The sequence below is a fragment of the Gymnoscopelus microlampas genome (assembly GCF_963454915.1).
Source record: "Gymnoscopelus microlampas genome assembly, chromosome: 1".
NCBI lineage: Eukaryota > Metazoa > Chordata > Actinopteri > Myctophiformes > Myctophidae > Gymnoscopelus > Gymnoscopelus microlampas.
In genome coordinates, this window is record NC_139962.1 from 36,880,988 (window position 1) to 36,908,759 (window position 27,772).

The following is a 27,772-nucleotide window of genomic DNA, read 5'->3' on the forward strand; positions in this document are numbered from 1 at the left end:
GGAAAAAAAGAACCTGTTTATTGATGAGCATACACAACATTAATATCCAGGTTTCAAGTCATGTCTTTTCCAGACATAATACATTCTTGATTACACATTAGACCTGAAAAATGAGTGTGATTATCATTTTTGTGATAGAGGTGACAGTGGTGAACTGAAAAAATACAAACTCACAGGAAGTGCTTTGTTTAGATAAATTAACAATAGCAGTGAGAAGGCCTACTGAACAGACAGAGAGATGCAAAGAGATGCACCATAAGTTGTCTCAAGCTTTGGTGTACATGTGAAGACAAACGGACAGTGTTTACACTTTTAGGACAAGACATTGGGTTCCATTATGTAATGCACAGTTGCTCAAATCCAGTAACCTCGTGTCACCAGTCTTTCCACCTCGGAGGAAAGCCTGGTATGCGTTACTAAAGACCCATATGATCCGGTCTAGGCCACGCCTACTGAAAAAAGTAAAGAAAAAAGAATCCTCTTTCCGGATTGTCGCGATCCGGTTTTGCGGTGCCGCTTTGTTTTTGTTCCCCAATCCCTATTTAAATGGAATAGAATTTCCCCGTGGGATAATACGGATAATACAGACGCTAAATAGTCTCCGGAAAGTACACTCACATTTGTATTTAAAAAATAAGCTAAACTACGCCGCATCAAGGATTTTATAGGACGGACCTATTTTGGGGTGAGACGTCTTTCCGGTTTGTCGCGATCCGGTCCGCTCCCGACCGGATCATATACCCGAAAAGGAACGCTGCCCAGGCTACAAATCCAGAGAAGAACACAGAGCAGCTTACAGCAACATTTAATCTTGGATGGTTAATCACGATGACAGTATATGGCTTCTCTGGGAGGGTGATGGATGCATGAGGTCTCATGACATTATTGACAGTGGGAGCTTCCTGCTTCCATCTGAGACACCTTGGGGAATAATTGGAGAAATAATTAATTAATTGTTAAAATGACGGAAATAAGTGTAAATTATGTTTACTAAAATGCGAAACAACAATAAACAACATTGCAAACTAGTTCCAAACATTTGTAGGGAATCCTAGATCCTAGATCCTTAAATCCTACTCTTTGCCATTGATGTGTCATAGCATAAACCTTGACATTGCAACATCTACTGTACAGTACCTGGTTATCGATAGACCTGAACTGCCAGGTCCATCGGGTGTTGTAGAGGAAAGGACGGAGGTCAAAGCGGTTGTCGTCGGGGCTGTAGCTTTCGGCGTGGTACGCTGGTGTTAAAGTGGTCATCTTGTGGCGGTTCACTGAGTACATCCTGAAGAAGTGCTTCACCTTCTGGGCCACCTGGTACATACACAGCAATGTTCGTTTGAGGCACAACACCTTGACTAAAGATGTAATTTAACCCAAATCTTCAAAAATGGCATTATTATTACTTTATTTCTAAACGCGTTATGAGCTTGTAGGTGGGTTATTTTTGCCATTTGATAAACAAGGAAGTATATAGTAATAGAGCCTAGCAGTGGCCTGTTTGGCACCGACGCTAGTCAGTCAGATTCCTTTCCTTTTCTCCATAGACGACATTTTAAAGTGGGCCTTGATCCAGAAAATGTTGGGAATGTTCTATGGAGGGAGATAATGAAGAGATTTTTAACCTCCAAATCCAAACTGCAACGCTCTATAGGGCTTAAGTAGTTAAATATTTTCCAGCAATATTTTAATGGTATTTCAGCATAATTAGACACAAACTGTATTCAAAGTCAAACCTATGACTAGGGGAGGCTATTAACAGCTCGATCACCTCCTAATCAGGTTTGAAAGTATTTGGTATTCATGTAAGCAAAATCTGAAATATGTTGTGTACATGCATGAATCTCTGTTGGCACAATAACAATTCAATATTACAGAGGTAAAACCTAGGGAACATCAATAGTAATTGTGTTCAAGATGAACAGGGTGTTACTGGAAAAGTGCATGGAAAATCAAACAAATCTTCCCTGTGACAATTACTGTCAAAGGATGTGAGTTTCAGACATTTCCTCAACAACAGAATGTGATGAAACCTGCCAAGCTGGTTTACTTGCCACCCTGAGGAGTTCACGTGGCTTTTTCCCATTTTCACAAACAGAGGCGGAGGGTAACTGTCTGTGACTGACTGAGCACACTGACCTGCATGGGAGAGAGTGTCTCCTTCCACATGTGAATGAGTTTACAGTACATGCTGTAAGGACCACACTTGGATATCTTCCTCAGGCGCCCGATCACTGACAGCTCAGAGTAGGTCATACCCATGTCCGCCTGAAGGGGGTTGTTGAGGGAGGTGGGGGAGTATGTGAGTGTGGTGGGAGGGGGGGGGGGGGGGGGTGGATGGATGGATGGATAGAAAAAGCAAGCCAGAGATATAAGAGATGCAAGAAGGGGAGGGGAAAGACGAGAGGGTTGAGGGGACAAGGAAGGTTATGAAGAGAGAAGGTGGGATTGGAGATGGATAGACAGAGGGAGACATGCAGGGCAAAAATGGGAGAGCACATTACAAATATTCAAAACAGATCCATGTTTTGTACAGGTTAGTCCCTCAGGACTCGCAGCAGCGGTTCATTAAGTCCAAGGACACAGTGGAGAAGCTCTGCAACTAATGTAGGTTGAGGAGACAGGACAAGTATAATGGTGGGTATTTGCAATACATTAAGTCTTATCAGGTCCTGTCAGACCCACAGAGATGTTTGCATGTTTGTTTGTGCGTGTGTGTGTGTGTGTGTGTGTGTGTGTGTGTGTGTGTGTGTGTGTGTGTGTGTGTGTGTGTGTGTGTGTGTGTGTGTGTGTGTGTGTGTGTGTGTGTGTGTGTGTGTGTGTGTGTGTGTGCAAACAAGATAACCCTTTTTCACAATAAGTTACAGTTAAGTCGTTAAGTAAGTTAAACCAAATTGTTTCCTGGCAGGAAGTTAAACTGCCAGGCTAACCTGGGCAGACAGAGATATAAATACCATCACATGAAGACCAATTACCACAAACGTAAAAAATAAATTCTCTTTTACTTCAACAAAAATAGCCCCTATATGGAGGGTGTCAGTAGGTAAGTGTGGCTTGTTGTGATGATGGATAATGTTGTTGTGATAATGCTAACGGTGCTAAGCTACCAGCTAGCGTCACTTCTTCCTTGGTAGAATATGAACTCCTTAAACTTGTGTTTTTCCACAATACAGGCTTTCCACTATACGTATGGAAAGCATGTGTGTTGATGACTGTCAATCGCACGATTATGAAATAACCAGCCCGGCCCTCGGTCCAATGTAGGTCCGATGTACTGGGTTTTGACCCAGTCACCATATGCTGTGACCAATTAGCCACAGAGTATGGTGAAGCATCGAAGGTGCATCTGTGTGTAGATATGGACCCATATTATGTGGTAAAAAAAATCCACACAGTATGGTGAACCATAGAAACAAATTGTATTAAGTGAAACCTGACTTGTTTCCTCTCTGTTCTTGGACAGTCTCTCGCTTGGATCCTTTTGAATTATCCAATGGTTTCAGTTTCGTTATAACAGTGTTTGAAACTGATATTTTGTTTTGTTTTGAAACTTTTTTTTTTTTGTTATTCAATTTTTATTGATTTTACATTTTACAAACAAACAAATATGCATTTCAATAAAACAATAATCATAAATAACATCATTATCCCCCACCCCTCTCCCTTTACCCCCTCTTCATTCCCCCATCCCTTCCCACCCCACCCTCCTTCCACATATTCACACAACACAACACCAGCATTATCGAGTCAATAGATCTTTCAGATCAGATATCAGATTTGTCCACAGATCGATTGTGCCCTGTTTGGCATGATTAATCCTGGCCGATGACAGTTCTAGATAGGCAATGTCCAAAAAGCTCCTTAGCCAGTGTGTTTTGGATAAGTCATGAGGAGGTTTCCAGCGTTGGACAATAATCTTTTTGGCTGCTGTAAGTCCTGCTAGCCATACTTTGCGTGCCTTTACAGTAAGAGACAGTTTAGAGTCATCATTCAAAAGATGTACAAATGGATCCATTGGCAGTTGTACTCGCATTAATTCTGATAAAGTCCCCAACACATTCCCCCAAAACTCCGTAATCCCCGGACATTCCCATACCATGTGTACAAAAGAGCCCAAGGTTCCCGGGGCACAGAATGTGCAATACGGGTCGGGTGCCAGTCCCATTCGGTGCCTGATTCTGGGCGTTACATATGCTCTGTGACAGAACTTAAGATGTATATACTGATGATTTGGATTTTTTGATGCACCAGCTACGTTGTCCCAAATAGCATCCCAGTCCAATTCTAGCCCTAAATCTGTTATATCACTATTCCAGGCTTTCATCCCTGCTGAGGTTGTATATTTTTGAGAATTTAATTGATCATACAAATATGACACTATTCGTTTAGGAGCTCTCTGGAACCAGCTAAGAATGGGATGGTCTTTTAACTCAGTGCCCCAGGGAACCCTATTGGCCCTACAAACGGATCTCACTTTGAAATAAAAGAATAGAGAATGCCTATCTACACCATATTTTGAGACTATATCTTGAAAATCTAGAATGTTAACCGAACCATTAATATCTTGGAGAGTCCTAATGCCCTTCTCCTCCCAATTTCTGTTAACCAGTGGTCTCCCCCCAGACAAAATGTGGTTGTTATTCCATATCGGAGCTGCTTTACACCATTTACTTTTAAATCCTATGAATCTCTCTACTGTTCTAAACACCTGTAACAAATATGAAAAAATCGGTCCATAGTATAGATTACATTTTCTGGTAGAAATACCCATCAGGAGGAAATCCTTCAATTGTACAGGGGCTAATAAGTCACACTCCAATTCTTTCCATGAAGAAGTAATAACATCCTCCATCATGACATTGAGACTTCTTAATACAAATGACCAGTGATACAGTTTGAAATTAGGACATGCCCATCCCCCATCAGACTTTCTGTATTGAAGCACAGACCATTTTATGCTCGGCTTTTTACCATTCCAAATGTATTTTCTTAATGAGGTATCCAGCTTTTTCCAATATCCCGCTGGTGGTGCCAACGGGACCATTGAGCTGATGAAGTTGATGCGTGGTAAGATATTCATCTTAACCACCGCTATACGCGCTGGTACTGACGATGGCAGATGTTTCCATCTACTGATATCGTCTTCTATTTTTGTAGAAACTAATGAAAAATTTGTTTTAGCTATAGCCGCTAGAGAAACACTAATTTTGATACCCAAATAAGACACTTCATCAGTAACAATAATCTGGGGAGGAATGGTCACGTCACATTGGTCCACATTCACAAGCATTAATGCAGTTTTTGATAAATTAACCTTACAACCTGAAAAGTACCCAAAATTCTCCAATATTTCCAACACAACCGGGAGTGATCTCTGCACATCCGCCATATATATCAATGCGTCATCAGCATACATCGAGACGGAATGTGATGTCGTGCCCACCGTAATAGGAGAGATCCGAACACAGCTCCTAATCAATTGCGCCAATGGCTCGATGGATAAATTAAAAATGAGTGGCGAAATCGGATCCCCTTGCCTAACCCCACGTTTTATATCAAACAGTTCCGAGAGGCCTCCTCCAACATTGACCCTAGCTGATGGAGTAGCATACAAAGTTCGAATCATATTGATAAAATGGTTTCCAAATTTGAATTTTTCTAATACCTTCCATATATAGGGAAACTCCAAGCGATCGAAAGCTTTTTCGAAATCAATAAACAGTAGGCCACATGCAGGAGGAATCTTGCCTGTTGCACTCAGAATGTGGAGGAGTCTACGAATATTGTCAGCGGCGAGACGGCCTTTAATAAATCCAGTTTGATCAGGACTAATTATTTTCCCAATGACCGTCTCAAGCCTGCTGGCCAGAACTTTAGAAAATATTTTTAGGTCTGCATTTATCAATGAAATTGGTCTATAATTTGCACACTCCAGGGGATCCTTTCCGGGTTTTGGAATAACTGTAATCAGAGCTGTGTTCAGGTCTCTATGAAAAAAACCATTTTCAATTGCATAGTTCAAAGTTTCCAACCATATAGGACCAACATCCTCCCAAATTGCTAAATACAGCTCCACTGGGATACCATCTATACCAGGTGAACGGCCCTTGTTAGTATCTTGCACAGCTTTAAGTAATTCCCCTAATGAAATAGGCGCATCCAATTTCTCTGTCTCCTCTGATGTTAAACTAGGCAAGTCCAGTCCTTCAAAAAACTCTGTAAAGTCCTCCTCTGATGGGACACCACCCCCTGTATATAGGTTTTTAAAAACATCTTTAAAAGTCTCATTTATTTCTTCTGTTGATGATACCACACCTCTTTTAACACATTTAATAGCTGGTATAGCCCTCTTAGCTTCTTGTCGTTTAAGTGTTAATGCCAGTAAATGGCTAGGCCTGCTGCCCTCTGCGTAGTACTTGTGTTTAGTTATGTGAATCATGTATTCTGCCCTGCGTCTTAATAAATCATTTAATTCTGCTTGTTTGGCTTTAAGCTCGTTTTCTATAGACATGGTGTAGTTCCTTTCAAGCGTGTCTTCTAACTCCTTACATTGTTTTTCCAACCGGGAAATATCTTGCAGTCTGGTTTTATGTAGATGGGAACTAAACCATATTGCATTATTTCTAATAAACCCTTTAACCGTGGCCCAGACTACAGTCATATCCGCAACACTGTCTTTGTTTATAGAAATAAACTCAGCCAGTTTCGTCCTCAATTGAGTAATAAATTCTTCATTTTTCAACAGAGTGCAGTTAAACCTCCATCTTGAAGCCTTATTTTTAATGTTTCCGTAGTCAAATGAAGATATCACCGGGCTGTGATCCGACAGAAGCCTGGGTAAAAATTCTACTGATTGTACAGTGGACAGCAAGCCAGAGGAAATTAAGATGTAATCAATTCTACTGAAACTTTTATGCCTAGGGGAGAAATAGGTGTAGTCCTTCTCAAAGGGGTTGTGCACTCTCCATACATCCACCAGGTGGAGATCCTTAACAAAACAACTTAATGCTTTGGATGCAGAGTCCTGAACAGATGCCATAGATAAAGAGGATTTGTCTGTTTTGCTATCAAATACAGCATTCATATCTGAGCCGATATATAGCTGATAATCATTTAACTTTAGAAGTTCTGCAGTGATTGAGGGGAAAAAGTCAGCTTCAAAAACGGTTGGTGCATAAATGCTAACAAATGCAACTTTTTTGCCCTGAATGGATGTACAGCAGAATGCCAAACGTCCCTTCCTGTCTGCGCCTATCTTATCAACGGTAATATTTATGTTGCGCCTTGACAATATCATCACTCCTTTAGTACGTGTACCATCTGATGAGGCCACAACTGATTTATAGAACTTATTTTGAACTCTGGGGGTGTCTTCAAGTTTAAGATGCGTTTCCTGCAAAAGAGCAATGTCAATTTTCTTCCTTCGTAAGTAATCTAGGACCTTAGAGCGTTTTTGTGGTGTGTTTAGACCTCTGACATTAAAAGATAATACATTAAAGGACTCTAACCTTCCCATGTCATTAACCTTGCCTTGGATTTGTTGTGATTTGTTAGTGGAACTTCGAGGAGTCCTTCCCCCCACCCCCCTCCCTCTGCCCGCCCCCTCCCCCCTCGCCCCCCCCTCCCTCCCACTCGCCCCCCCCTCCCTCCCACTCGCTCCCTTACTTCCCCCCACCCCCCTCCCCTGACTTTGTAACATCAGTGAGAAACACTTAGCAACGTCTGTCACTGAACACTGTCTGCCCCCCCCCCCATTATTAATACAATGATGAAACCTTACCCACAGATACAAAATAAATGATAGAAAAATAACCTACATAATCCTAGGTAAACACAACTCAAACATACGTATTCGTTGATACATACTTATTAACTATGTGACCGAAAAGACCATCACACCAAAGGGTGGCGTCACTCTCACCGCGGCTCCAGTAAAACGAACGGAGAAGAGAAAAGAAAAGAGAGAAAAAACATTGGAGCACGGAGCCTTTCGGCTACCGTGGCGCAGTTAAAACTCAACCTAAACATACACCTCTCTTCCAAGTTTAGTAGTCCACCGCAAAAAAAGGAATGAACATTGCATTTTAAAAATAAAATAAATAAAAAAATATAAATAAAAAATATACAGACGACTATTTACCTCGTATAGTCTTATCATATGCAATGCCCTGAACACAATATACTATATGGACTGTAAAATACTTTCTAAGGTGCCTTGGTTTTATCAAAACAAAAAAAAAAATAAAACAAACAAGCTTATATGCATATAAATGTTTCAAAAAATCAAAAAAAATTAAACCCCCAGTGCAGTCGCTTGTCCATTTCTGCCCACTCCACAGCTCACCCATCTCCATTACGCATCGTTGTTGTCGTTCTCGTTGTCGATCTCCGCAGCCTCCTCCTCCATCGTCTCGCCCTCCATCGCCGCTGGATCCAAGGCGTCTCTCGCTTCCTCCGCCGTGTTAAAAGACATTTTCCTGCCCTTGTAGTTGACTTTAAGAATGGCCGGGTAGATGAGATACGACTCGATGCCTTTTTGCCACAATTTGGTGCGTATTTCTTTGAACGCGCGGCGGTCTTTCGTCGTACCAGGGCTGTAATCGGCAAAAAACAGCAATTTGGCTCCCCCAGGTAGAGTCGGCTTGGCTTTCCGTGCTCCCTCCAGGATCGCCTGTCGGTCGGGGAAGTGTAGAAGCCTGAAGATCATCGTTTTCGGTCCTGATTTCTTGTTGGAGAAGATTCTATGTGCCTTGTCGACGGTCACCACCGCATTACGCAAGCTCTTCATGGTTGGAATCCATTTGGGTAACATCTTCTGGAGGTAACCCCTCGGATCATCTCCTTCAGCACCAGTCGGCAAACCGACCAATCTGACATTATTAATTCTGGCCCGATCCTCCAGCTCGTTCAGCTTCTTCTGGACCCTAATCAATTCAGCAAGGCAGGAATCATTGATTCCCTCGCCCGTGCGTACGTCAGCTTGCAGGCTATCTAATCGGTTGGACATCGTGTCAAACTTTTCAGCGTGGACCACTAGTTGCCCTTTCAGGGACTTAAGCATATCGCCATTATCTGCCAAACCTTTCTGTATGGGGACCATAGCTTGGCCAATTGCATCTTTTACGATGGAAGCTACTAGTCCTTGCCAGGTTCCCATCTGCGATTCAATTGTTTGTTTGATTAGCGTGGCTATATCCCCCGTTAGCATGTTAGCCCTCAGTCCGTCGCCCGGCTCTTGTTGTTTGTAAGGCGAGGAAGCGAAAGGGTCGGATTGTCCATCCATAATGGTGAAGTTTAGATCTTAAATTGTATCAACGTTGAAAAAATTGTGGAAAAAAAGTAGTCTATGAGTCGAAAAATATATATAAAAAGAGGAAAGTTTGTCAGCGCTCAGTGCCGTGCGGCCATCTTGCTTCGTGCCTCACGTGACTCCTTGTTTTGAAAACTTTTGTTACTTTTGGAACTTTTGTTACTCTTCGAATAGTGTATGTAAAAGCTAAGTCTTTTGCTAGATTTGTCTTAGTTATGTTTTGCTTAGATTATTATTTTTATTCTATCAATTTGTCCGATGTTTTCCGCTTAGTTAAACCAATGTTTGAAAATGTGTTAGTACAGTTTCAAAAACGGTAGGGAAAATAAGCCTCGGCTTCAGCCTAGACCTTTTCGGTGCCACTAGCATTAGTGGACTCAAATGTATGTATGTATATTTGCTCTTTTAAATGGACCGAAATAAAGATTTACTACTACTACTGTTTATGTCAGTGAGGGTTTTCCTGCCTAAATAACAGTTACAAAAAATACTACTGAAAGGATCATTCTCTCTACACATCTACTGTAGCTAAGCTGGTGTTCTTCATTTTAGAGAAACAGCAGCTACAGTGGGCCTCTAGTCGAGACAGGAGGGTGTGTGATAGCAGAGTACTGCCAGACAGATTTCACCTGAGAACAAACTAGCCACCCATGATCAGACCTAGAACTACAATAACAGCAAGAGTGACCCTGGAATCCAACCAGTTACAGTTCAATACTGCAGCAGAACTAGCACAGCTATGGTAGCAAACTCTAAATTCTCCAGTTCCCTCAAGGAGACTTCAGAACCTCACCCAATACCCTGGGCCTGAGACGCATGCCACAACCAGATATTTAAGCACAAATTAACATCAAAAGGAACCGTGGGAAAGCAAGAGGCTGGTAAATATTCTGATATTTACCATGTTTAAAAAATATATATATTATGTGAGTAGCACACTCCTTCAGGGGTTAATGACTGACATGGCAGTAAGACAGCCTCTTTTAGTGGTCTGTGTTATTGTGTTATCATACCTCATCAGTCTGGGACACCTGCCCGTCAGTTAGTGGCTCCAGCTCAGCAGTGGGCGGAGCAGCCAGGATGCTGCAGAGGAAACCAGAAATCATGTCAAATGATGTATCATGTTAATACATGTCATAATATTTTGTATATTTACACTAAATGCCCTGTTAGGACAGCGCGGGGAAAAAATATGTTTTCTTTATATTCGGAAACACTGGCATTTTAGCAATCCTAAGGCATGTCATTAGGATGATAATACATTTTCTCTAAATCCTGAAAATAGACATTATATGCTTATATCCATGGTTTATACTAGCATGGACCACCACAAAACTAAAATTGGTAGTAGGAGGCTGCTACCAATGTCTCAAAAACACTTTTGAATATTGTTTGAGGGTTCGGTGAATGAGTAATAATAGTATTCAAAAACATCTGACCCTTCCCTTTCAGTGAAAGACCACATTGTTCTCCTGACTTCACCTTGTAAGAGCAGTGAGCTGGAAATGCTGCACACAGTAGAGTAGGAAGCTCTTGAGGTCTATTTTACTGACTCCTCCTATTGGGTTGATGTCAGCACTGGAACAGTCATACTTAGTGAAGTAGCCTGTGAGACTGACGAGAGAGGAGAGAAGGAAAGATCAAAAATTAGAAAGGAAAGAAAGAAAAGAAGTAAGGAAGGATAAACAGAGTTACAATCTGACATAACTGCTCTCATTGACAGTGCAGAAACCTAACGTTACCTCTCATCCACGTTAGCTGAACCCAACACCAGCAGGCCTCCTGGCTTGCCCTGGGCCCAAAGACTCAACTGGGCAAACAGGTAGGCTAAGATCATCCTGATACGAGCCTGAGGGGATAAACATCCATGCACATCCATGTGCACACGCATGCACGCACGCACGCATGCACGCACGCATGCACGCACGCATGCACGCACGCACACGCGCGCACACACACACACACACACACACACACGCACACAGAATTTCCGAAAAGGCAACAAAGAGTATTTGGACATTTTGATTTATGCACTCCCAGGAAGGACTGTTACTGAAACATTCAGTCACATTGTGAAAATTGCGGTTGAACCGTGTTAACTTGTTTGCAAACTACAAAGAAGAAATGCAAGCGAGCAAGAGAGAGAGAGAGACAGAGAAACATGAAAGGCTTACCAACCTGCACATTCTGCAGTGCTAGGTTCTCTCTGTGGGTTCCACCATTTGTACGGAACTGGGGCCACTTTCCCATAACCATGGAAAATATACCCAGCATGGCTTTCACGGCCATATCTATATTGATATTCATATGGGTGCTGTTAAAACAAGAAACAATGGATTTGACAACAACATGAAACTAAGTTCTAGCAAAGGATGGGCGAGAGTAAAGCAATAAAAGAGAGGGCTTGTGTAATCTAAACAAATAGCAAACTTCAGTATTCATATACTGTGGTCTCGTACAGACCAACTAATATTTATGATTATGCAAGTCTCTACCAAAGCCAGACAGGAAAACTACACGTACACTAAGAACAATCAGGCAACCATGAGAAAGTTCTGGATTCTATGGATTAGAGCACATTTGTCTTCTGAACTGATAGCACGGCTATGGAATAAAGTTAATTCAGGATAGAAAAGCATTCACATTCTTTTGGTCCACAAATACACTCATAGTCAACATACTCATATTTTGCTAATTTTTATAGTACATTTCTGGTCTCTCTGTTCATATTATGCTGATAGGGATGCTGCAGACTTGATGAAGAACGTGTATACATTCTTAAATAAAAAAATCTACTAAAAGTACTGTTAAATTTGCTTGCCCCAAATACAGTAATGTATGGTTTATAGTTGCCTTGCCATAGCTACCTAAAGCCAAAACTCTACTTATTTGGATTACCTAAAAACATCCAACGGGCTGTCATTTCTCACCCCCCACAATCTGGCAGGTTAACACCATCCCTACCTGCCGATCTGATTGGCCAGCTCCTTGGCGGCGTTGCGCGTGCCCTCTGACGAGTTCTCACTGGCCATGTAGCAGGTGGTGAAGACTCGACCACACAGCTCCCTTGGTTCCTCGGGACTGTAGGACACATCCCCAACCACTCTCCGTACATCCTCCAACACCTGACTGTCTGAGGGGCCGGGAAGAAACGTAGAGATGGACGAGGGAGGGAGAGAGGGAAGGAGAAAAAATAAAAGAGGCAAAGAGGGAGGGAGAGAAAGAGATAATTCTTTCCCTACTTTTTTCTTGTATGTTGTATCAGACCTGTGTACAAAGTCATGTATCTTAGGTACATAATGTCTGTAGGTTTTACATTCAGTCTGAGTGAAGCCTGTGATAGAACTCTATTAAATGTAGAGTGGTACTTACTGCCGTCACGTACAGCCTGGCAGACCAGCACACACATGGAATAGACGATAGAGGCAGAAGAGGAGCTGTCTACACCTCCACTTAAAGGCAACAGAAACCCAGCCTGGAACAGAACACGAAACACAACCACTAAAAGACAACCATAAATATTTCTTACGTTAAATGCCTATAGTCAGGAAAAAATCAAGCTCCAGTCCGGACTGAATAGATGAGATTTTTCATAAAAAGAAGATAAAACACAAATGCATTTGGGACCAACTCATCTGTAAAATTTGACACAGCTTGTCTTTAAGCTCATTAGACTCCACTCGCCCCTGCCCAAAAAAGCTAAATCAACATCCTGTTAAGTCATGTTGTTGCCTAGCAAAGAAAACTATTTACATGATTTAATAAGCTCTCCACAGTACAAGCAAGAGCATTCCATTCTTCAAATAAGGAGTTTTGACTCCCAACCCCTCCTCACACTGCCCACTGAGTGTATAGTGACCTGGATTCTGTACTTTCCTTAACCTAACACTATCTAACTGTGGCTAGAGGTAGGGAGAGAGGCCGCACAGTTCGATCCCCAGCTGCATCTGACATGCCTGTGTATTTCAGTGGTGTGCTGGAAACTAGAGGGTGACTGGTTTCATAATATCTACAGTGTCCACTCCATCAGCTGTGCCAAAGTGCCCTTGAGGGAGGCACTGAACTCAAAGAGAAATTGTTCCCCCTTTCTCCTTTTCCGTGGCCTCACCTGTCCACTCCTCCTGAGGTAGTCCCACAGCCAGCAGGCAGGTCCTAGACTGGGAGGCACAACAGAATTAACAAAGAGAGAGAATGTACAGCAAAACCAGGTTATTACCACGATCGCATTAACATTAAATTATTAACATTACCTGATTATTTTCAGTAATACAATGACATTTTAGGCATTGTATAGCAGACACTCTTATCCTGAGCGACTTACAAACTACACGGTCAGAATAAGTGGCCAGAAACCTTGTAACACAATGCAGGGCAACTAAGTCATCGAGTAATGAGTGCTTAGAGTGCTAAGAAAACAAGTATGTGCTACAACATAACTAGGATAGCAGGTAGACATCAAACCTATTATTAGCTAATTAACCTACCTTCAAAATAACATACTGTACTTACTTAGCGTCTGTGAACAAGCAAACAGCATACAAATGATATACCAAGAAAGAGTGATAGGGTACTGTATGTAAACGGTACTGTCATTGTAAATCCTTGTTGACAAGTGAGGGAAACATGAAGATTTGATGTCTCAAATGATCTGAAAAATAGCTTCCTACAAAGTGGTCGCCATAGTTTATCATAAACCTTGATTAAACTTTCTTGTTTATTCTCTGCAACCAGACTATATTAGATTAGATTTTCAAGGTCCTTAGAGCAAGTACATTGTCAGCACAGAAACTAACAGTGAGAACTCATCATTTTAATTACCATGTCACATAGCATTAATTGGTGTAATATCTTCTGTAAGGTAATTCTGTAAGGTGAAACTAAGTAATAATGTAATAATTTGGACTCTGTGTTACACTATGGTTTCATGTACAGAGGAAAGTTAGAGGATGACCCTTGATCAGTTACACAGGATATACTGTTTTCTTAGGCTATGAAGATGTTTTCTGAATTTTCTCCTATCGTAGACAATGGAGCCAAAGACAGCAGTTGGGGAAGTGAAATGAGTGTCACACAGAAGTGATTAATGTTTAAGTGGATTCATTATGCAACCTTTCAGTGTGCATTTATCGGCCTCATCTATTTTTGATTCCAGCAAGCCTGACAGTGGCTGAGGACAATACTAGCCTTCAATCTAGATAAAGGATGGCCAACTTTTGGTACTCACAAACGTTATCTCCTTTTGACAGTAGGAACCAAGCTCCAACTTGGTTGTTACACACGCACCATGTTTAAATGGACAGACAGAAGATTGATAGGGACACATAGAAGACAGTTTATGACCTGTGTGAATGAGTGAGGTCACTGTTTTAGTACGGTAAGTTAAGCTGTTTCCTCATAAAGGGTTTCTATGGAGAGTGAGATGCTTAATATTAAAGATATTGTTCTGTAGTTGGATTATGGTTTCATTTTCTGGCAGTAGGTAGTGTTTATGACCAGTGAGGTGTGAGAGAATGTGTTTTATAATGTCCCAATTGACTGACTCCTGAATGAATCCTGTGTTCTGTCTGTATTTCACGCTAAGGATTTTGCTGTGTGTTTGTGGGTGTGTGAACAAAACAAAGGAATCTAATTACTCTGACAACAAGTAAATGTCCAACCTGATCTCTTCCTCTGGGGTGTGGAACTGCCATGATATTGGTTGGTGGGTGGGGAGGTAGATATCATCGTCACTGGACAAACAGAAGTCAACTTTAACCCTGTGACATGGTTTGTGCTCACTTTCCTTTTTAGAGGACAGTGGAGGAAAGATGAGTGGGAGACAGAGAGAGAGAGTCAATGACTATTGAGTACATTCAGGTGAGTTTTTTTCTGACACAGACTAAGACAGACTTGAGAAAACATGAAAATACAAACTGAAAGCTTTTCAACCCATCACCACAATGCACAGAGGAAATCACTGTGGTTTACAAGCAAGTTCCAGAAGAGAGCACAATACAGAGCCAACCGCCCCTGTGACAGGCTCATGTGCTGTGCTACAGTATGACATGTGAGAGCTAAATATCAGGCATGCTATTTTTGTCTGGGACAGTTCTTACAATAGAGGCCTGCAACAGGTAAACATAAGCAACTGGTGCTACTGCAGGCCCCTCTGCATGAAGGCAAACAATACAATATGCAATACAATATGTATTCATACACAACTGTACTGCACATGCACACACAAAATCACTCCCTCACACACACAAAGGAAATGACTGATACATAAGCATGCCATTAATTTGAAATAATGAGTACATACAGGAGTCCGGACTTGACGGAATGATTACGTTTACACCGACATGTTAATATGTTGAACATTGTGTACTGTGTGCCATCTTCCAAGTAGGGGCCGGGGAGAGAAGACAAATGAAATTCCTGTCCAGCAAAACTATATCCACACTATTATTTCTAGGGATGCACCGATATGGACATTCTTGGCCGATACCGATGTTTAAAATAACAATTTAGCCGACAGCCGATACCGATTTTTGTTTAGATTTTATTTCGTTTTTGGTGTTATTATTTCCCCCTTTTGTGCCAGGGAAACAAATACATCTTCATTATAATAAATAACTGTTCAGAATTTGCAGAAACACAACATAATTGCCTCCTAACTCCTGTAACTTTTTTTCTTTCTTTTTTGTCGATACCGATGTTGACCGATAGTGGCAAATATCGGCCGATACCGATGTGTAGCCGATATATCGGCGCATCCCTAATTATTTATTTTACTTTCTTATTTAGCATTAAAATTGTTTGCACACTGAATTAGTATATGTTTTCTTGTGTATAATGACAAAGATGAATATATGATTTAAATAAATATGGATAAATATTTAATAATGGATATAATTTGAATGCCACAGTGAGCATACTGTACTCTACAAAATACGACTATTACGATATGACTCTCACACTAAAAGAAATGTGCTGATCACTGAGATCAGCATGGACTAAAGCCCCATGTAAGGAACACCCAGTTTGTGTACCAGGCCCAAAACAGTGTGAATGACAGCATCATCTAACTGCAGCACAGGCCTAACTCACACCCGGAGAGGCCGAAGATGAGGAGCACAGTGAGAGTTATGTTTCTTATCTGTGTGCGTGTGTGTGTGTGTGTGTGTGTGTGTGTGTGTGTGTGTGTGTGTGTGTGTGTGTGTGTGTGTGTGGAGCGAGTAGTTTATTGTTGTTGAATTGTGTGTACGTGTACGTGCTGTATTTATTGTTTGTTGTACTTTTTGTAAATTAAAATGTATACATTTCCACCTGCAGGATTATCAAAGTGTTATCCTATCCTATAACCAACTTTGAACAACAGTTATGTGTGCGGTCGGGGTCTTGATATCATAATAAAACAGATCAACTGATCCTGGTACTTTGGACTGGAGGCCAAATCTCACCATGTGAGGCTGGCACACCTCTCCTCTGTAACTACGTACATCCTCAAGGTCCAGGGTGGCCGCTACAACCTCCTGTAAGACACAGACAGACATGCACACACACGCACACGCACACATACATTATATTGTTAACATTATTGTTACATCATATTTGTCTTTAACTCAATGATTACCTCACTGGTTGGTTTATGTAAATTCATACAACCAGTCGTATGACCAAGATGTTTGTTTGCTTGTCTGTGTGTGTCTGCATAAGGTGGTTATGCAGACACACACAGACAAGCAAACAAACATTTTCATCGACTGCCAAGAACACGTAGTGGTAACACATCTCCTAATCTTCATTCTCTTTGCTTTCTCTGTGAATATTTTATGGGTAATTTACAGTTGTTTGTAAAGAGTAACTTTTTGCGTCAATTTGCTGCTGTCGAGGATTTAAACGTTTCAGTCCTTAGACCTTCATCAGGCAAATACTTTCATATCATTTCAATCATAATGACCCACTCTAAGTCCGTACCACATCATCCATGGAGAACTGTGTGCCGTGTGCCACAATATCCCCATTGATAGCCACCATGGCACAGCCATCATAATAGACGCGGTCCCCATCGCAGCCCTTCTGGTTGGCATAGAGGTAGATCCCCCCACTCTGGAAAAAAAACATGAGATGCGCAGTTAATGGCGAAACTGCGGCCGTAGATTTACAGATTTTCCAAAAAAGGCTAATAAACAGCTTGAATTTGGGAGAAGTGAAATAAGGCGTTCCTGAGTGTCTTCACATGGTAATGATCATTGCCCGTGTGCAAGTTCAGATCAATTGCTGAACCCAATGAGGAGAAAAACATGTTTAGACAGATAGCGATTCCTAAAGTTAAAGGAGGATGTGTAGCCTTTTTGAGAGAGACAATAATTATCTATGTATACAGAATAATTTATTATATCTATAAATATTAATTGTATCAGTAGTGTCTTTGTGTCATTTGTAACTGAAGGTTAGATCAATAGTTATTGAGCTTGGCTACAGAAAACACTCAACATTATATGTTTCCTGGGATTGTGTCCCCCAGATCCTGAATCGCTTGTAAACAACAAACAAATTGTCATTGAATCTACATCAGAGCAATCTGTGTCTCTTGCCAACTGTCAGCCATTATGCACTCAATATAGAGATAATCAAGTGGAAGATGGACAGCAGCTACATATGCAATAACTGTAAATCCTATAAAAGAACACAATGATGCCATCTGGTGGTTACTAGCTTAAAATACCTGTGTAGGATGACTTTCCCTTACATACTGTTTGTGTGCATGTGCAGGTGCATGTGAACCTTGTTGGTGGCTGATTTGATCATGTTGACTCTGAGGTCAGCCTTGCGTAACTCATGGTGGCTGGCTGAGGAGTTGGTGATGATTTCGACCCCATCCAGACCCATGTATATATGAGGGCTAAGGGAGCAGAGATAACACAACTATATTTTATTAATAGTGAAACCATATAGACAATAACACAACCCACCATCATCATGACCGTAGTGATGGTGGTATGTGGAAGGGCTTCAGTTATTAACAAGTTACTGTGGGTGGGGAAAAAAACAGCTTTGCAGGTTGCTTTTATGCATAGGCAATGTCAGTATCTAGTAAGTTTACATATCAGACATTTCATAACTACTCAGTACTGTAACATTTTAAAGGCATAAAAAGGCATTTGAAGATATATGTGAAAATAAATATACTCAAAACACCAAGGGGACTCAAAACTGGTTGTGTTAAATGACTCTAACCCACATAGTAATGGGACTCTAACCCAATATTTGTCACGATTTGCAAAACTGGCAGACCCAAATGCAGACACGACACTTAATGAAAGTCCAAGGGTTTTTATTCAACAAGGAGGAACGGGGGGGGGGGGGGGGGGGGGGGTAGGTGAGTGAGATGAGATGACCAGAGCCAGGTGCGTCAATCTGGGAAGCCAGGAAGCCTACGCCCACACATGCCCAAACACAGACAGACAGACAAATACATAGACACACACAGGACACTGGCAGGGACCATGACAGTGCCCCCCCCTTAAGGAACGCCCCCAGGCGATCCACCAGGCTTGTCAGGGTGTCCACGGCGGAAATCCGTGATGAGGGACGGGTCCAGTATGAAGCGACGCGGCACCCAGCATCGCTCCTCAGGACCGTAACCTGCCCAATCCACAAGATACTGGAACCCCTTACCCCGGCGACGTACGTCCAGCAGCCGCCGGACGGTGTAGGCTGGGTGGTCATCAATGACACGGGGGGGCGGGGGGGCCACATCTGGAGGAGAAAGTGGGCTGGTCACAACTGGTTTCAGCCGGGAGACGTGGAAGGTGGGATGGATCTTCATGTGAGGGGGTAACTTGAGCTTGACCGCAGTAGGGTTGACGATGGAGAGGATCTCATAAGGACCAACAAAACGGGGCGAGAGCTTCCTGGAGACAGTCTTCAAGGGGAGGTCCTTGGAGGACAGCCACACACGTTGGCCTGGCTGGTACAGTGGTGCTGGAGTTCGATGGCGGTCAGCAAAGCGCCGATTACGGTCCACTGAGCCGAGCAGGGCGGCCCGCATATCCTTCCACACCTTTCGACAACGCCGCAGGTGATTCTGGACTGAAGGAACAGCAATGTCGGCCTCTTCAGCTGGAAACAGTGGCGGTTGGTAACCCAGGGAACCCTCAAACGGTGACACACCTGTGGCAGTGCAAGGCAGGGAATTGTGGGCATATTCAATCCACACCAGGTGGGTGCTCCAGGAAGAGGGATTCTTGGCAGCGACACACCGGAGGGCCACTTCCAGATCCTGGTTGGCCCGTTCTGTTTGCCCGTTAGTCTGAGGATGGTAACCAGAAGACAAGCTTACAGAGGCCCCAAGGGCACGACAGAAGGCCTTCCACACCTGGGAGATGAACTGGGGTCCTCTGTCGGAGACGATGTCCACAGGTATACCATGGAGCCGGAACACATGGTGCACCATCAGGTCAGCTGTCTCAAGGGCTGAGGGTAGCTTGGGGAGAGCCACGAAATGAACTGCTTTTGAAAATCTGTCCACAATGGTGAGTATAACTGTATTACCTTGGGACAGAGGGAGCCCAGTAACAAAGTCCAGGGCCAAGTGGGACCAGGGGCGACTAGGAACTGGCAAGGGACGGAGCAGACCAGCAGGCGGCTGGTTCGATGACTTCCCTCGAGCACATGCAGTGCAGGCGGAAACAAAGGCCCGTGTATCGGCGGTCATGGTAGGCCACCAGAAGTGCCGCTTGAGGAGGGACAGGGTGCGGCTGATTCCTGGGTGGCATGCAAAGCGAGACGTGTGAGCCCAGAGGAGGACCTCAGAGCGGACAGAATCAGGCACAAAAAGTCGGTTAGCTGGGCCAATACCTGGATCTGGTTGATCCTGCTGAGCCCTACGAACCAGCGACTCGATCTCCCACGTCACTGCTGCCACCACACAGGACGAGGGAAGGATGGGCTCGGGACTGGAGGAACCCTCAGGGGAGTATTGCCGTGACAGGGCATCAGGTTTGACATTGCGGGAGCCTGGACGGTAGGTTAAGGTAAACCGGAACCGGCCAAAGAACAGCGCCCACCGGGCTTGGCGAGAGTTGAGTCTCTTGGCAGATTGAATGTAGGCAAGGTTCTTGTGATCTGTCCATACAACAAATGGGTGTTCTGCCCCCTCTAGCCAATGTCTCCACTCCTCCAAAGCCATCTTGACTGCAAGCAGTTCCCGGTTCCCCACGTCGTAGTTGCGCTCAGCAGGGTCCAGGCGGTAGGAGAAGAATGCACAGGGATGGAGTTTCTGGTCATCGGCTGAACGCTGGGACAGGACGGCCCCCACCCCGGAGTCTGAGGCGTCCACCTCCACAGTGAACTGATGCGAAGGATCGGGGTGAATGAGGACAGGGGCCGTGGTGAAACGCCTCTTCAGCTCCTTGAAGGCAGCCTCCGCCTCTGCAGTCCAAGCAAAGCGAATGGACGTAGACGTCAGCTTGGTAAGGGGTGCAGCTACACGGCTGTAGTTTCTGATAAAACGGCGGTAGAAGTTGGCGAAACCCAAAAAACGCTGAAGATCCTTCAATGTAGTGGGTTGAGGCCATTCCTCCACTGCTTGCACCTTCGCAGGGTCTGCTTTCATCCGGCCACTCTCGATGATAAACCCAAGGAACGTAGTTGAGGTGACATGGAACTCACACTTCTCAGCCTTGCAGTAGAGTCTGTTCTCCAGGAGACGCTGAAGCACCTGCCTGACGTGCTCAACGTGCTCCTCTTTGTTGCGGGAAAAGATCAGGATGTCATCTAGGTAAACAAACACACAGCGATTTAGCAGATCACGGAGGACATCATTTACAAGGGCTTGGAAAACGGCTGGTGCATTAGTTAACCCAAAGGGCATGACAAGATATTCAAAATGACCAAGGGGGGTCTTAAAAGCAGTTTTCCATTCATCTCCAGCCTTGATGCGAATTAAATGATAAGCATTACGTAAATCTAGCTTGGAGAAAATAGTAGCTCCCTGAAGGGGCTCAAAAGCAGAGGCAATTAGCGGTAATGGATACTTGTTGTGAATAGTGACATCATTTAATCCACGATAATCAATGCAGGGACGGATAGATCCATCCTTCTTACCCACAAAGAAGAAGCCGGCCCCCATCGGGGAGGATGAAGGGCGGATGAGGCCCGCTGCTAGGGATTCATGAATGTACCTCTCCATGCTCTCTCTCTCAGGACGGGACACGTTGTATAGTCGACTAGAAGGGAGTGGGGCTCCAGACATCAGGTGGATGGCACAGTCATAGGGCCGGTGAGGTGGGAGTGACAGAGCACGCTGTTTGCTGAATACCTCTCCGAGGTCATGGTAAACAGTAGGAACTCTTGACAGATCGGGAGGCTCATAGATGGCTGGGGAGCAGGTGCTCTCAGACGGAGAGCGGGCAGAGCGCAGACAGGTAGAGAGGCAGTAGGAGCTCCAGCCCACTACCTTACCTGCCGCCCAGTCAATATGGGGGTTGTGGAGCCTTAACCAGGGTTGGCCAAGGACAATGGGCGCAAGAGGTGAGGATATGACATGGAACTGGATGTGTTCATGGTGGTTACCAGAAACAATGAGATGAACAAGCACGGTGCGATGGGATACTTGAGCAAGAAGGCGACCAGTGAGGGCATTGGCTCGCAGGGGCGAGGGTAGAGGCTCGAGGGATATGCCTGCCTGGGAGGCAACAGTTGAGTCAATAAAGTTTTCATCTGCCCCCGAATCAACTAGGGCAAGCAGCGACAAGGACTGAGAGTGCCACCGAAGAGTGGCAGAAAACTGCATACGACACCGGGAATCAGGGGAAGAGACTGCTGGGCTCACCAGAACCCCCACTGCTACTGGTGAGCCTCCTCTTTTGGTCGCAAGGGGCAGGAGGCACGGAAATGGCCCTGTTGCCCGCAGTAGATGCACAACCTCGATTGAATCCGCCGAAGGCGCTCGTCAGAAGAGAGGCGACCTAGTTGCATGGGCTCTTCACCTGGGGGACCGGGGGACAAGGCGTGAAGTACGGGCCGTCTGGGTTCCTCTGGTAGAAATCCACTGTTTCCCCCCACTGAGGACGCTGTGGACCTTGGGGGAAGGGGTTCCACTTGCCACTGGGCCATCTGGTCAGAGATCTTGATGGCGGTGATAATGGCCTCGTCTAAGGAAAGGTGCACCTCCCTCAGGGCGATCTCTCTGCCAATGACTCGGTTGAGCCCATTCTGGAAAGCGGAGAGCAGCGCCTGGTCATTCCAACCAGACTCGATGGCGAGGGAACGGAAGCATTAAAGGTGAGCTGAACTTGGGTTAGGAACTCACGGCAGGTGTTCGCGTTGCCAGAATACTTCGCAGGAGGGGGAATACGAGGCTCAGCTGCTCGGACAACCGGAGCTGCGGGAGGGGCAAATCCAAGTGGTTGAGGTGGCTCTGGTTGTGGAGGCTGCGGAGGTGCAGCGCTGATGGCAGCTAGTTGGGTGGAAAGCTTAGTCACCTCGTCATGCAGAGTCTGAAGATGTTGTTGGTGTTTTCCCAGACGCTGTCCCTGGATGCCTACAGCATCCTTAATCTTGTCGAAGTCTGCTGGGTCCATTCTGGCCAGATCGTTCTGTCACGATTTGCAAAACTGGCAGACCCAAATGCAGACACGACACTTAATGAAAGTCCAAGGGTTTTTATTCAACAAGGAGGAACGGGGGGGGGGGGGGGGGGGGGGGGGGTAGGTGAGTGAGATGAGATGACCAGAGCCAGGTGCGTCAATCTGGGAAGCCAGGAAGCCTACGCCCACACATGCCCAAACACAGACAGACAGACAAATACATAGACACACACAGGACACTGGCAGGGACCATGACAATATTGTTAAAATCAATGGGATGTTAACCCATCAACAATAAAATGAATACAATAGAATAAACTAATACTCTTATACTTATCTATACACTACCTTCTAGGACTCCAGAGCTCCTGACATATCTCACTCCCAATGCAGGTGTCCTTGGTAGAAAGGACGCAGTAACCAAAGGGAACAGTATCCTTGAGGACAGACGACGTGATGTCATTTTCAAATCATTAGTCATCATTAGTGAAATACACTGTCTTTGTAAATCTTCCATGTGAAAATTAACGGTCTAACCATCTTTAAAACAATTAACCACTAGCATCCCTATTCTGGGGCTAACGTTTGGGGAAATAACAGATACAAGCTCACATGTTGACGTCGTAATGTGACGAGTTGTGAGCTTGTAGATCGGCTATTTTTGACGAAGAGATTTTCGTGTACAGTAGCTGGGGAAAAAAGCGGGACTCCGGTCAACAAAGTTTTGTATGGTTTAACCCATTAAGACCTGAGGCTGATTCTACAAATGTCTTGTTCTAAATCCTAACAGTTTTCTGAAAAACGTGTTTTATTCATGTTCAGAGATTCTCCGGTCCTTGACTCAGGACCGGTTTTAATGAGTTAAGTGATTAAACCCCCAGAGAAGTAGAGTGGTCTTACCTGTCCTGTCACCTCCTGGATCATTCTGGGCAGGAAATACTCCTCTACACATCTAGATTATAAAAAAAGGGATTAAAAATATGTGTCTGTCAAAGACCAATTTGGACGAGCTATACTCAAAAATGTATTCTAAAGAGTTTTAAAACACACCAATCACCAATGGGTTATTGATGGAATTGTCCATTTGAGTTAAGTACAGTTTAAATGTAATATGAAATATATACATGTGCCGATATGTGCTACTTTTATCAGTACATTATCAATATCGACAGTGGCATTTACTTATTTTTTTTAATATATATTTTTTGGGGCTTTTTCTGCCTTTATTGATAGGAAAGTAGGCTGACAGGAAATGGGGTGAGAGATGGGGGGGTAACACGCAGCAAAGGTCGTCGGGATCGAGAGTCGAACCCGCGACACGCCGTCAGGCTGGATTACCAGCCTAGGTGCCCAGACGGTTACGCCAACCGTCCGGGCTGAAAGTGGCATTACTGATATATATGGCAATACTGATATATCTGTCAATGGCCAATCTTGACTAATGTCACTGTACAGATTTACATCTGATGCTATCTTGTGAGGACCAACCTGGCTGGGTTCCACGGTGAAAACCAGCGCAACTCCCTGTAGTTCCCAGAGTTAGCCATGTGCATTTTAGGTCTTATGAGTAGTATCTTCCTTTAGAATCGAAGCAGAATAAGACAACAAATTAGTTTAGTTATAGTAGACACAGTAACACCTACAGTATGATGCCTTACTATAAGTATTGCATCAGCAGTTAAGTCTATATATTCGCTGTAAGGAAAAGGACTTTGATCATGACAATCAAAATGGAATCTATCATCTTGATGTACAGGGGAGTACTAACCCCAATTCACATAGGTTATACAATATATAGGCTACTGGACCCACCAATCAAAGCAAAACTTTATTTATAAAGCCTATCTATTACTTTAAAATGAAATAAATGTGTTTTTAAACTAGGTGAAATGTAGGCCATGTCACTGGTCAGTGGTCAACAATTTGTTATTATTGACCAGTGTATGTAACTACTGGATATTAGTGTCCTGTGTTGAATAACAACAGATTCTAGCACCTTAATCTATATTGACATGAATCATGCATGTTGAATCATTTCGCTCGGATTAGGTACCATAGGCTGTGAAATTAGTATTGGCCTGAATGGGTTCAAAAGGTGGGTGGAATTGATTTCACAGGTGGGTAAGTCCATTCCTATTTATGTCTTAAAAATGACAGCCCTTATATCTATTCCAGGCAGGATATATACTGTACATCATAGCTAACATAGGGTTTGCTAACATACCTGTTGAGGAACAGCACTCGACAGTTGTAACGCACATTATGATGCATGATGGGCCTGAGGGTCATAATAACATAAGGAAATAATCAGGTACAGGAACAGACAAACAAGCTATTTTATGGTGAATTCAGTGATATACCCATGAGAAAGACTAATTATTGTTTAGATGAGGGGTGGTATTATTGATAATAGTTGTTTATAGCAGGACATATAAACAATGAGTTTTATATCACTAACCATTATATAAACTCTGTCCAGTTGTGCATTATGAACCAAATATATCAAATGGATCATGGGACACTTTAAATACTGTTAAGCATCAAACTATACTGCATAATTTATCATAGAATGAACTTTCAGATATCGAGGTAAAGAATGTTGACTGCATAGGTCTGTTAGAAGTTAGATGCAAGGATATTACTAACATGCCCACATCACAGATGATGCCCTGGGTGACCGGAGATTCCAGAAGTTTCCTGAGCACCTGGAAACTGTGGAGCAATGTGTCTGACTCGTAGAAGTGATCTGCACAGCCATAGCCACTAAGGAAGATGGACGAGAAGACAGAGAAATAAAGAAAACCAGGGAGATAAGATACGTAGAATGATAGTTAGGTTTGTGTGAGGGTCAGGAGGTTTGTTGAACAATCTTCCGGTTAGTATTAATATATTTAATTATGTAGACAAAAGCCTCACAGAGAGAACCTTAACATTTAACGTCATCATCATCATCTGCTATAACAATTTAAAATGGTTGGAAAACAACAGAGACAGCTGTGTGACTAAGGCCCAGAACTGACAAGAGGCTCAGCAAATTCACCATGTTTACACAGCAGTTTTACTTCATATTCACAGGTGGGGTCAGCCTGGCGGGGGGATTTTGTGTTAATTGTACCTGGATGGCGTGTCTTGTTTTTATTAGTTTGTCACTTTTTAGCATGGGCAAGGTGAAACCAAAGGCAAATTTCCAATTGTGGACAATAGCCAGTGTCAGGAATCATTCTAAAATATATACATTTGTATATGGATTTCCCAAGTGTGCTAATTATTTCTCCTGCCTTAAGACTCTGTTTGCACTTGACTTATTTTAAGTAGTTTCTGTTTTTTTATGTTGTAGTTTGTTATGTTTTATGTTATGTACGTTGCAACTTTGTCCTGCTGCTACTCTGAACAGGTGAACAGGGCTCCCTCGTAAAAGAGATCTTGATCTCAATGGAATTTTAACCTGTATAAATTAAGAAAAAACAAACAAACAAAAAATATTCTACAAGGTAGACAATTTCCATGTACTTTTAATAATTAGATTTACAAATATAGATAGATAGATAGATAGATAGATAGACAGACTGATATAATATCGTGGGGAAACACTGGCACATACAAAATGACATGTTCCAGTCATACCAGATTTCCAGCTCTGGCCCCAGTCTGTATTTAGCCCCATTAGACTTGGCAATCTCAACACCTGGAGAGGAAACACAATAGAACAATTGGCATCTCAAATGGTAGAAGTGTCTCTGTCTGTGTTCATTGGTATAATAGCATAATCTACTGCAAATAACTTGTCCCTGTGCTGTGAAAAGAACAGAGAACTGATTCTATTAGGTATCCAGATTTGGCTGCCTGTAGGTGCAGAAGGAGGAGATCATTATTCACACATAACATAACATAACATAACATAACATAACATAACATAACATGGGAGGCAAAGACAACACAAGGGGTGGGGTGGTTATTATCATTACATGTTGTTTGACTCGGTTCCAAAGGTCAACATTGTGTAAAAGATCTACAAGTGAGGCGTTGTGAGCTTGTAGATCGGCTATTTTCAATTTTTTTGCCCTTTTCTTATATTATTTGACAATTTGGCCAATGTTTGACCAGTTTTTATAGTATAGTTTGTTGATTATTTAAGGTCCTTAAATTGTCACCCCCCCCCCCAATCATGTGGGGATCCACAGGTCGAGAACCACTGAGTCACACAAACCTGCCTCTGCTGGGGACTGGTTGGAACGCATGTGAGCTTCCAACAGGTTATGAGATGGAGGGAGACCACTGCATGCATGGCAGGGATTGTGGAAGTAATAGGTTGTATGTGTTCTGAGCTTTCACTTTATTTATCCATGGGGGGAACTGCAAGATTGCACATTGTGTCATTAACTATATTTTGCATTCCAAAAATGTGACAGTCAGTCACAGTGTAAATTAAACCACTGGATTATGACAAGTTGTTCAATAATAATTACACTTGTGTAATCCCTCCAGCAACCCCTAACCCTGAAGAGCACAGCTCGTACAGGAACACTACTTGAGGTTTTCAAATGATAAAGCCAATAAGCCATGTACTGCCTTTTACATCGTCGTTGATTACAGTTTCAAATAGCAACTTATGACATTTTGACTTACTTTTCAGGATTCTCTCAAAGTTCCCGTCAAAGTCTAAAGCCCACTGATTCAGCGAACAAGTAGCAAGAGTAACTTTACGCCCCATCTCGCTATTCACTGACACTGTAGATTCAACAAGACGTAAAGTGTAACTGTCTACAACATAGAGCTATAAGTAAAGTTATCCACTTGTGTGTATGAATGACATTTACAGTTAAACACACAGTCAGACGACATAAACAACACAGCGCAGGATCCAGAATGACCACGCTGATCCGGTAGC

The 27,772-nt window shown here is 43.2% G+C and overlaps 1 protein-coding gene across 1 annotated transcript; it reads right to left on the bottom strand.

Annotated features, from left to right (window-relative positions):
* nadsyn1 (NAD synthetase 1) lies at nt 1–27,733 on the bottom strand. Its single transcript, XM_084060755.1, has 22 exons — nt 27,511–27,733; nt 26,509–26,569; nt 25,531–25,647; nt 25,109–25,162; nt 24,373–24,462; nt 23,785–23,836; nt 23,233–23,321; nt 18,077–18,194; nt 17,267–17,398; nt 16,750–16,821; nt 14,968–15,092; nt 13,419–13,467; nt 12,683–12,785; nt 12,275–12,443; nt 11,489–11,624; nt 11,053–11,159; nt 10,793–10,924; nt 10,324–10,393; nt 2,140–2,268; nt 1,138–1,314; nt 767–921; nt 1–355 (listed from the first exon to the last, which is right to left on the bottom strand). Exons 1-21 carry the CDS (start codon nt 27,593–27,595, stop codon nt 883–885), a joined length of 2,106 nt encoding a protein of 701 aa, XP_083916881.1. The 5' UTR covers nt 27,596–27,733; the 3' UTR covers nt 1–355; nt 767–882.
* Between the last annotated feature and the right edge of the window lie 39 nt (nt 27,734–27,772).